This window comes from Micropterus salmoides, unplaced genomic scaffold, assembly GCF_014851395.1.
Source record: "Micropterus salmoides isolate LMB-PRFRI ecotype aquatic unplaced genomic scaffold, ASM1485139v1 Ms_hic_scaffold_23, whole genome shotgun sequence".
Classification (NCBI taxonomy): domain Eukaryota; kingdom Metazoa; phylum Chordata; class Actinopteri; order Centrarchiformes; family Centrarchidae; genus Micropterus; species Micropterus salmoides.
Genome location: NW_024041484.1, coordinates 6,584,176 through 6,596,597, shown reverse-complemented (window position 1 = coordinate 6,596,597; position 12,422 = coordinate 6,584,176). Strand labels below are relative to the sequence as shown.

General features: G+C 39.5%; 1 protein-coding gene across 1 annotated transcript in view; it reads left to right on the top strand.

Annotated features, from left to right (window-relative positions):
* Nucleotides 1-285: 285 nt before the first annotated feature.
* LOC119918523 (receptor-type tyrosine-protein phosphatase zeta-like) overlaps nt 286-12,422 on the top strand; it is a 28,551-nt gene continuing 16,414 nt past the window's right edge. The window contains 10 exon segments of the mRNA XM_038739300.1: nt 286-347; nt 2,139-2,368; nt 4,324-4,475; nt 4,601-4,696; nt 4,837-4,903; nt 5,551-5,708; nt 6,919-7,069; nt 10,496-10,680; nt 11,842-11,968; nt 12,080-12,132. Of these exon segments, the coding sequence (XP_038595228.1) occupies nt 286-347; nt 2,139-2,368; nt 4,324-4,475; nt 4,601-4,696; nt 4,837-4,903; nt 5,551-5,708; nt 6,919-7,069; nt 10,496-10,680; nt 11,842-11,968; nt 12,080-12,132 (1,281 nt within the window).

Below are 12,422 nucleotides of genomic sequence, written 5' to 3'. Positions count from 1 at the left end.
TCACGGACAGGGGCCGCCTCCAGACGTTCCCTGTTCACCCACACTACCCGTTTGGGCTTACCGGGTCTGTCCAGAGTCTTCCCCAACCCCCTGACCCAACTCACCACCAGATGGTGATCAGTTGACAGCTCCGCCCCTCTCTTCACCCGAGTGCTGAAACATGTGGCCTCAAATCAGATGAAACGATTACAAATCGATCATCGATCTTCGACCTAGGGTGCTCTGCTACCACGTACACTTATGAGCATCCTTATGTTCAAACATGGTGTTCGTTATAGACAATCCATGACTAGCACAGAAGTCTATCAACAAACACCCACTCGGGTTCAGATCAGGAAGGCCGTTGGGTGTGTTGGGTGTGGGCTAAAGAATATATATTATTTTTATACTGCAGCAGCCTCTGCCCTGCTGTCTGTGTTGTGGCTGAGCTCCTCCACACACACACACACACACACACACACACCACACACACACACACACACACCACACACACACACACACAAACACCACACACCAGTTGTGTTTCCATTACTTTTGTGGATGTTACATTCACTTACTTTCATTCCCTGAATTCTTGGTTGTTGATTGTTGTGTAAATGCCTCTAATGGTTGACATCTGTATTTTAAACAAGCTGTAATGTTGAATTGTGTTGTTTTCATTTTCACATCAGAAAAAAACAGCCAAACAGCAGACTGAGCCTCGCTTCAACTGTGCCCAGAAGCCACAGTATTGCAAAAAGAAATGAAACAACTGTTACTCATACACACTGTATATTTGACTAGTCTTATAAATATAATGCAGCTGGCTGTTGCTGAACCAGTGAACTTACTAGACATTTTTATCCATGTCCTCATTTACACAGGTTCAACTGCAGCTGCCAAACCAGGCAGCAATATGACAAAATGTAATAGATTTTTAGTTTAAAGATGGTGAAACAAGTGCGCTCTCTCTCTCTCTCTCTCACACACACGTGCACACACACACAGGCACACGTAGACACACACACACACACCAAGTAATGTAAAGCCAGTACCTGTTAAGTCATGTATGACCAGTTACAGTTAAACCATCTGCTCTGACCTCATTAGAACCATTGTCTTTACTGTATGCTGTTAAAAAAAAAACACCCACCCACGAAGCTCCAATGATGTATTTCAATTATCCAGTAAGTCTTTGCTCCGCACAGATAACATGGATGTGCATTTATTACTAATATGACATGTATTAACGGTTTTATTTTTTTTCCCCTGACATCAAACCAAATTTACATTATTAGTCAGTCAATTAACACATGTTCATGCTTACAAACAAATATATACAGCAGTTCAACTTGTCTGCAGTTATCATGGCGAGTTTATTTTTACACACATGCAACACAGTGTATGGCAATACACGTGAAGGAACTGTATGTATATACATTAATATATTTCATAAATTAAAGCATACACACATCCTGTCAGTAGATGTAAATGCAGGTAGTGTGACATGCAGTCATGAATAAACAATTCACAAACATTTTATTTATCAAAACATCCGTACTAAATGAAAGTCTTATGAGCACTGAAGATAGAAGAATTAATAATTTCCTTTTATTGTGACTGACAAATTGTGCAAGTCGTCATGCTGTTCATATTCTTTTACATTGTTCATGTGAAAAGCTCAGCCTTGTTCAAACACACAAATACACTTAATAGAATTCATGCTCTGCGCTCCCACCCCAAACAATTCACAGGAGAAATGTATACAGAATATGAGACATGCACACATGCATTAACAATGCACACACACACGCACATAGAGTGCAAAGATAAAGTGTGATTTTCATGTGCAGTTTGACCATCTGCCCTCATGAGCAGCACACATTTCTAAATTGTACAGGTATATTAAAGGCTCTATGTGAAGCATTTTCAACATCCATAAATTATTACTGCATTGAAATCATTTTGAGACACTTAGTAATTAGTAGACTCTCTGTCTCAGTATCACCCTCAGAATTTTACATTGGGCGGGAGATCTGCTACATCGCTTTTTAATACAAAACAGCAAGAGGTTGCAGTTAAAACACCAGACTTTTGGTGACAGCAGATGAAAAATAATTTTTTTTATAACAAGCTTTCAGGGAGTTTGACGTTTTCAGATCAGCAGTCCCAACATGTTTGTCTCTTCATTTTTCTCTCTCATATACAGGTACCCTGAACCAGCGCATCTGGGGTAAGAAGTACCCGTCCTGTAACAGCGCCAGGCAGTCTCCTGTGGACATCGACGAGATGTTTACCCAAGTAAGGCTGCAGTACCAGAATCTACAGCTCGAAGGCTGGGACATACTAACGGCAGAGTCCAGCACCATCCACAACAACGGGAAGACTGGTATGTTAATGTCTACTTCTCTTTATGTACCTTTCCTGCACAGCCTGGTTTACTTATCTGAGAAATAAATCTTAACAATCCATACAAATTCAGAGTGTAATTTGCCATGACCAAAACCCAAAAGTCCAGTAGAAGCTGTGGAGGCCATGTTTGAAATATCATCATGTAGGAAACAACACAAGCTGTTTCACTTATGATAAAGATGATAGTATATAGGGTTTTTTTTCTTTTCTTTTCAGTCTCAGCTAAGTGCAACCAGAAGAGGAAGATACAGTATGCAATAGATTAATTCTATAGAAATGATTATGATATTATTCTGGTGGTCTAAAACATGACATCTTAATCCCTAGATGTGGAAAGAAGCTTAATTTTCAAAAGCAGGGGAAAAAAGATTCACAACTCAGTGGTTAATGAGAGTAAGAAGCAGTGAGGATTTAACAGAGAAAGAGTCAGACAATGAAAGAGAAGGGAGAGGAGAGACCAAGTCATTGCGAGAGAGACAACCAGAGGGACAGCAGTACAGAGAGATCATGTGGAGAAAGATGGAAGATCGATGTCGAGAGGCACAGATGATGAGCAACAGAAAAGAGGCAACAAAAGAGCAATAGGAGCAAATGTATGTAGAGATCAGGGGAGAAAAATGAAGAAGATGGAGAGACAGTGAGAGGAAAGGCAGCGTGTGGAGAGATGCCTGGCCTGATAAACAAATGAAAGCTGTCTGAGCTATCATCACCATCTCTCCAATGCAGCCTGGCCTGTGTATGTGTGTGTGTGCGCCCTCTGTACCGTAAATGTCCTAAAATTAATCTCTTTTTGTCTCTGTGAAGTCAGAGAGGAAATTGCATATTTAAACAGATATTGCATAGCTGTCGTGATATTATGAGAGAAATATATGGCCTGCACAGTCTCACTAAACAGAATGTTATATCCTGTTATGGGTTATCCTGCACCACAATTTTTCTGTCCGCTTTGATATGAGAAGGATCAAGTTAACAGTGAATATATAATGTGGAAAGAGTTGTAGAATTCATAGAGAATTATAACCCGACTCTGCAGTTCCCTTATTCTCTATGGGGTGTTTTAGTGTCTTTCAGCATTGTTTGCATTTTGGGGTCCACAACTTTACTGTTTTGGTAGACACTGTTTGTAGACACAGCAGGCATTTTTATTCAAATACGCTCAAAAACCCATTATATGCTATTGCCCAACACTAAATGACAGACAGACAAAGTTGAACAAAGGTGAACATTTGAACATAGTGGAGCCAAAGAGCCAAATGTTTCCTGCCAGAGTTGGTGGAGACCAAATCAGAGCTAAAAGGAGGCTGGAAACATGGCTCTGAATATGGTAATAATATCATATTAAGTAAATTTTGTGTTTACAGGTTGTCTTTTGTTTGCTCTCGAGTTTCCAACTAATCAGTTATTGCAAGTTCTAATTATCACTGAGATGACAAATGTCCAAAATACATTTCAGACAGACCAGAATATCCACATTTAATGAAAGAAGACATTAACATAACCAAGTGGTAGCAACCATCCACTGTTGTGTCCTTTTCACCGTGGAGAAACATGGACTTTGGTCTTTCATGGACTTTGATATCATTAAAGAAATGTTTTGAGGCTAAAGGTTTTCACTTGCTACCATCTTGCTAGCTGCTTAGACCCAAAGCTTTGGAGCCTGGTGGCCAAACAGCAACCACCCCAACTGAGTTTCAGCGACTTGAAAGTCTTGTCAATCAAGCAAAGCCCTCAAACATAACTCTGATTAAGCCTTTTGTAGGAAACGTTTGACTCTGAATCTCTTGGTAAAACACCCTCAAGTGGCAAGCATTCACCCTTAAAGGGTCCCGCATGGTCCTTTCACTTCAGTGAAACACTTGCATATCCCGTTTCTGCTTTTTAACAACAAGGTGGTTTACATAAATTAAATTTTAGTGCATGTGTGTGTTTTAGTGGCCATCAGTGTGGAGGGAGAGTTTTTTGTGAGTGGAGGAGGGCTGAGCTCCAGATTCCGTGTTGGTAGAATCACCTTTCACTGGGGCCGCTGCAATGCAACGTCAGATGGGTCTGAGCACAGCCTGAATGCGATGAAATACCCTCTGGAGGTACAGAAACACACAGCTGTTGTTGCTGTCTGTTTGTCAGTCTATCAACACATTTATTGTTCATACATTTGTCAACCAATGAAGCCTGAGTTCAGCTAACCTACCTGTTTCATGCTCTTGTTCAGATGCAGATCTATTGTTATGATCCAGACGACTTCCATAGTCTGGATGATGCTATTAGGGAAGGAGGGAGGATCGCTGCCTTGGCTGTGCTATTTGAGGTGGGTCGACCTGTTGATTTGTGCCCCAGAGTAAGAGATCAGCCTGTTCCACCTTAAATAACTAAACATAAAGTGATTAAAATAAAAGCATATTTGCCTATCATGAATTCCACAATAGAAGTTCTTATTCTTTTCCACAGGTCAGCTTGGAAGACAACGAGAACTTGAGTCCTGTTATAGAGGCCATCAACACTGTCAGCAGGTTTGGTAGGTCACTTCTTCAACATTGGGTCAAAAGGAATAAATCTCCTCTATAAAGAAAGTAGCTGGGTGCAGTGGTAACACAATTATCCCTTCTAATGGGGAACTAATTCCCCATTTTGGCAAAGATAAACTCTGCTGTATGTATGAGCAATACGGGGATGCTATACTGTACTTTACTCTGACATGTGACCTGGAGTGATACTTGCTTTACACTGAGCATAAAGATGGCACATTATTAAGAGAAAATATGTGTTTCATCAAGAATCAAAGCAGCAGAATAATGGTGTCCCTGAAAAAAAGAAAACCAAAAATGTGATGTTTGAGTTGAGTTTTTTTCATTTTTACTCACCTTTAGAGTCTGAGACAGTGTAGTCTAATCCATTAACGACCATTAATTAAATTAAATTTCATTGAAGCAAAACTAAGTGGTGGATTTAATTTTTTACTAAACAAGCAGTGAGAGAACACTTAGAACACAAAAATGAAATTACAGGTCACTGATTGGCTTTTAATGAATATAATGATGCATATCATAGACTGAACATACAGTCTGACTATTTTAAAATACTTGTTTGCAGTCCCAGCTTGAGATAAAACCCTTGCTATTTGTTGCGACATGTTGTTACTGACAGAGCTTTTTTGTTTGCCAGGTAAGAGCGGGTCGATGGAAGCTTTCAACTTGCGGTCCTTGCTGCCTAATAACACAGATAAATATTACATCTATAATGGCTCACTAACTGCACCTCCCTGCTCTGAAATGGTGGAATGGATCGTCTTTAAACATACTGTGGCCATATCAGAAACACAGGTCAGTAGGTTTTTATCATACACACAAAGATGTAGACTGCCACTAACGAGTGCTCTGAACATCTGAACTCTTTTCAGTGGGAGGCGGACCTCCCCAGGGGGGCTCTGAACAGCTTCAGGGGATGCTCAGTCAATGGACTGTCTTTCCCAGAGTCAGAAGCTAATAAATACCTTAGGGCAGACCTTTTTATATATTTGGAGTAGTCAGTTATTGAGTGCTTATTAAGATAATCATAACATGATAATGATCCCATCGGTATCCAGGATATGAGCAAAACTAAGCTTTGTCTGAAGGAAGGCCCACAGTCTTAGACTTTGAAAACCCTTGTCTTGACTTCTAGAATAATGTTTTACTTTGACCCAAGTCCTGGAATAAAGAGTCACCTTTAGTAACACTGGTTCTTATTCACTCTTTTAACCTTTAAGCATTAGCATCATACTCAAGCACAGCTGTCAGTCATAAAGAAAAAAAGCTTCTTTTCAAATTAATGACATGATTATGGAAAAGTCAATTTACATTGCGTTAGTATTCAGTTGAGAAAGTTGGCCTCCTTAAAATGGACAAAGTTAACATCACTGTACTGTCTGGTTGCAGTTTGTGGCTGGTTTCAGGTCAGCTGTCTTTGACATCTGTGCACAAAATAAAAACAAAATGTCACATTGAAGCGATGCAGTGTGACAGGTTTAGTCAAAACGGGATCTTATGGAATAAGGTTTCTGTAGTGGCATGATCTGGTAAAAATGGCCTGTCATGCAACACAAGCTGTAACATTACAGCAGCTTGATTCCAGGCTGAAGATGTTTAAGGGCCGCTGATGAAATCATCTGTGTAATGATCATCAATTATATAGCAAAGTAATGGAGAGTGAATGAGGTCATGAAAGTGGTTATGAGTGTATTCTGTGTGTGTGTGTGTGCTTGTGTTTGTCTATGTTTGTATGATTGAAACGGGGGTGGCAAGGCATGACACAGGCACATTGGAGCTAACCAAAAATAGAGCAGCGCTGTCTCTCTGCCCCCGCCTGGCACCAACACAACTCTCTTAAACAAACACACACTCACAAGCATCAGTGTCAGGTTTATTTTGGCAACTGTACAGAAACAGGGAAGATGCAACAGACGCATCCTTCTTGTCTTTGTTTTTCAGTTTCTACTTTCTTTCTGTTCACCCATTCTGTCTCATCTCTCTGTTTCTCTCTCCCTGTGCCCAGTTGGAGATGTTTTGTGAGGTGATGACGATGGAGCAGGCTGGATACGTGATGCTGACGGATTACCTGCAGAACAACTTCAGGGAGCAGCAGCAGCAGTTCATGGGTCAGGTGTTTGCCTCGTACACCGGAGTGGAAGATGTGCTCACGCCCAGTACGTCATCAGACACCCAAACAAACAAAAAAGATTAAAAAAGATACATTTGTTAATGTTTATTTCCACTTTAAGTCAGTTCAGGTCATTTCATTTAAGTGTAGTTCACCTCCTTTTCCATTCAGTTACTTCGCTTTCATGCTAACATAACTTTTTTAAACCACAGGAGAACATACTGTACATAGCTGAGATGGATGAAGATGCAGTACTGTCTAAATGACAGGTTAATTTACCAAATGCTCTTGCTTGTCTGAATCCACGATATGTTGAATGGGTCTTCCGCAGTTGTCACCGCTGGAAGCTCGCTGAAGTAAACAGGGAATCACCACCTTGCACATGGGCACCTTGGTCATACCCACTGATTTGATGGCGTTTCTGCTTTATTTGTCACAGACTAGGTTTAAACACTTTCCTAATGAGTTTATGGTGTCAGTCGCTAGTTTTTGTTGTAAGCCACTTTACACAGATTCCATAATAAACGAGGAAAAAATGTCCGCCAATATGCCGCATTCGCTCATTCATACTGGACAAAATATTGCGAGATAAACCCGCAACCGTGTGTGTTTTCACATAGTGTTCCTGCTTTCCGGGTTACAGAGAGTTACCTCCACTGAATCCGCCAATGCCGCAGCTGCCTGAGCTCATCCGGTCAATTTTCAAAATAAAATACCCTGTACAGACTCCGGATCGTTAAAACAGACAAAAAATAAACCTTTTAATTACTTAATCGTAGTAGAAGCACAAAAAGCAAGCACTGAATACCATATCAAAAAAATCTAAACATGTCAGCAAAATCAGGCAGGCAAATGCTCTGATTCTGAAATGCTTCCTGTGGATATGCAGCCCGCAGGCGACAGAACAAAACAGGGTCAGAGAGAGCTGTGAAGAAGTTTAACAGCACAATAATGACAAATTAACAAAAAGTCAATGCTGAGGCACTTCCAGTGGACGTTGATGCTGGGGTGGGGACCTAACAAAACTGTGGCACAGTCGGATTCAGTGGACTTTCAGAGTTAGACCGTTAAAAAAAAGGCTGCGACTTGTAACACAACAGCGTTGAAACGTCACTCTTGTTCCTGCATGCCGGCTGTGGCGTAATAATCCCGGAAAATTGGGCAGTGTGAAAACGCCTGTAGTTTCGTCCACATATGGTCACTTCTATCTCCAAAAAAACCAAGATGGCGATGGCCAAAATGCAAAATTTGAAACTTCATACCACAAACCAATGGGTGACGTCGCGGTGGAGACATTCACTGTTTCTGTACAGTCTATGTCCAGCCCCCACATTTCATTGATTATAACTTATATAGTAATATCATAAAAATATATAACCATGTTAATAACTGAATTAGTTTTTTTGGATTCAGAATTATGACAAATTAATTATTATATAAAATAAAGCTCAGAGGAATGTGAATGGAAAAAACTTAAATAATGGAAAAAACAAACAAACTGTGAATAGTATTTCCAAAGCATGAAGGTAAACCTGAAACCATAAGCATGAAACATAATAGAGGTGAAACAATAAGTTGCTTACACGGTTGACAGAATAATATCAGCAACTATTTAATACTGAATATCTTTGGGTTTAGATAAAAAACTGATTTTCATTCTCAGGTCATTTTGATGCTTTTATGTATGTTTTCCACCTCTGCTTTCAATTCTTATGTTTGCTTTCATTTCAATCTTCTCGCTCTCAGTGCTGAGCCTGTTTTGTCTTGGCAGTGGGCTCAGTGCCCATAGGCCTTCTAACAACTTGATAGGTAGAGAACTGATAACTGTGTACATGCAGCTTTGGTTATAAGTTTCTTTTTTCATTTCACGGTATTATTTCTCCTTTTTACTGTTTTGGGTTCACATTCATGGTTTAGATATCATATTTACAGAATAAACATTTTACATTCCACTGCGCTTAATTTGATGCTGGACTTTTTAGTCTTTGGAGCTGAAAACTCTACCACTGTATCACATGCCTGCTCACACGTTTTAGTTACGGTATCAAACATATAATTTGTACGGTATTACCTTGAAACAAAAGAGAAATGTTTGGAATATAAGGGATCAGCATTGTAATATGGTACTTACCAATTTTGGCTTTAATGTAATTTTGAAGGTATTATGATAATAGTAGCTTGTAATATTGTGAAAACATCAACCTATATTATCTCGTTATTATCAGGTCACCCTTAATATTTAAGTTAAGATATAACCATTTTGTTGTTAAAAGTTTACCATTTTGTTACTAAAATAACTATAAATAACTATAATATTAAATAACTAAAATGACTGTATTACTAAATAGTTTTGGGTCTGTTTCCACATTTTTACCTTTTGTTTTTGGCTCCTTATTACCCAGTTTCAGTCTAATATTAACCAGATATACACATTCTTAATACCAAGTTATTACCTGGTTATTACATTGGTAATTACATGGCATTACTTAATTATTATCTCTTTATTATCAAACTATTACTGTGTTATTATTGAGCTGTAATGTAAAGTGCTACCAGTTTTAGTTTTAAAACAAGCCTGAAAGTGAGTTTGCACTGGGAGAGATCAGCTGAGACACTGGTACTGATCAACAGCCCTGTTAATGCCCAGCAGATACATCATGTTATGATTTGGTACTATAACAAATTCTTCCTTATTAAGCTTTAAAGTGTTCACCGCAGAATCTCCACTTCCCCAAAGCTGTAAATCTTTTTACTTCCAACATATACTTTACTTCATCTAATTTATACCAAATTCTGGGCAGCATGGTGAAGAAAATTTAATCCCCCCTCTGGGATCTATACAGAAATTATATTATTAATCTTATTTTTTCCAGAAAATATTACCCATCTTCTGCTTCATCTGTAGTTGCATCGCTGTCCTCCAAGGTCAGCCCAGTCATGATCATCAAAAGATTGACGACGCTCTCCGTCTTCATAAAGTCGACCCTCAAGTAAAGTGGGTCTTTTTCGGTTGCCAGGGAGCTCAACTTTGTAGTTCAGTGCCCCTGCTCCTCTCGGCGCAGGCAATTTATTTTTCAGCGCTTTTTGAAATTGAAATAAAGTATTCAGAAATTCAGAAAGGGTCTTTTTGCTTGTAACAAATTCATGCAGCCATACACACACATGCATGCACCTCCCACTCATTGCCACACTCCCCTCCTGAGCTGGGCTTTTTAAAATGTATTCCTGCTTTCTTCCATTCTCAATACAGTCGATTAACATCAAGTTACCTTCAGCAACACTCAGCTTAATGTGAAATGTTGCACTGTTTCTGTGCTGCTCAGATTTATGGGTCTAGTTGTGCCCTTGTCCTTTCATTTTTTTGTCTCTTTCCTTCAGACGTTTTATTGAGTTTTTGCATTACATCCATATTAATTAATATTTCTTTTTTTTTACCAAATTGCCCTCTTTTTCTCTTTCTGCCAATCTTCAGCCTGCAGCTCGGAGCCAGAGAACGTTCAGGCTGAGGCCCAGAACGACACAACCATCGTGGTGACGTGGGAGCGCCCCCGCGTGGTTTACGACACAACCATCGACTGGTACACCGTCACCTACCAGAGGCTGCAGGGCCGAGACCAGAGCAAGCAGGAGTACAGGACAGACGGGGACCAGGATGTGGTACGAAAGATCTCTCCACATAACAGAAAAACATCACCGTACAAACACCATGCATACAATCACCTTTGACTGCATGTAATTCCAACTAATGTTTTGGACCATTATCTACAGTCCACACAGGTGCATTTGACTTATAAATAGATAATAGTTTGAAATTACACAGTCATTCCCTTTGCCCCTTTACTCTCCAGGAAATATTAGAAGATAATTTGTGTTGAATTCCATCAAGCACCTCATCCACACTCAGTCTCTATTTGTCACGCTCACATTGCGACTGCTATTGGGATCGGGATTGAACAAAGGGATCGATTGATTGATGGTGACGATCAATCTTACCCTCTTAACGGGTCACTGAGTGTCCCTCAATGTGACGAGCAATATCTGTGCATGTGTATTTATATGTCTTTGCATGTATGTAGACTCTCAGTCGTCAATACTACGTCAACCTAATACGAAAAAAATGAAGACTGTATGTTATGAAGAAATCATAACATACATTGTAGTGTAAAGCCCACCTTTTGTTTGTATACCTTATATGTATAAGGGCATAATTTGTTTTTTCTTTTTATATAGTTTTCCATTCTTATTTCAGTATTGTTTTCTGTCTGAGTTTGGTAGCTTTAATTAGTTTATATGTTTTTATATTTATTTTTTACGTGGTAGTTATTTTTTTAAAGGTACTTAATGTTGTTGTGAAGTATTACAACCAATATATATTGTTTGTTATATTTCTGCTTTACAGTACATCATATAGTGTTGGTGTGTTAGTGAGGCTGACCAGTTGTAACATCTTAACACCACCTCCTGCGACTGAGAGTGCATGAAAACTAATTAGCAAGCGAGCAGAGATATAGTTAATAAGTTTGAAACATTGAGTACTTCCAAGTGGTAGTAGTATGAATGCAAACTTGATCAAATCTACTGAAAAAAAACCTAAACATCAACAATTCCAGGATCATTATTGTGACAATATCCTCTTTTATATAATTTGTAGTGTCAATAACATCCAGTTCAAAATGGATTTAAATGAGCGCATTTGTAGCATGGGGGATGGTGTTGATGAATGGATATATGAGCTTATCTGACAGGGTTGTGGGTGCATGTCGGATGGAAAAAAAGGTTGGGAACCGCTAATTTAAACTCACCTATGTGACTTTGCAGGGTGCCATCATCTCCAGCCTGCTGGCCAACAGCAGCTATGTGGTTCAGGTGGTTGCTGTTTGCACCAATGGCCTCAGAGGACGATGGAGCGACCAGATTATAGTAGACATGCCGTTAGAAGACCCTGGTACAAACACACACACACATACAAAAACTCCTACAAAGTAAGAGCATGTATTTGTACTATTACATTTACTGCAATTGTAAGTGAGTTTGTGTTTCTTTCCCCTCTCTCTAGAAAGTGATTCAGATCCTGACGCTGTCACTAAAGATTTAGAAGACAACAGGGAGGTACGACGGTCTGCGAATCTGTGGTTGCGCCTGACACCACTGTGCATGTTGGCATTCACTGTGCTGAATTATTTTGCCGTGCTGAAGTTCACCCTGTGTTCAGTCATATCAGTGTCTCTAATTATTATGCAAATGATCGTAATTATGTCAGCAGAGGCTTGTCATTGAGTGTTTGGAGAGAAGTAGAAAAGGTTAAAAGGGACTTTCCAGCATGTTTAGGAGAGATCAACAGAAAAGAAAGAGAGATCCAGTACAGCCTGTGCTCTTCCACACTGCGTTATTGGAGATTA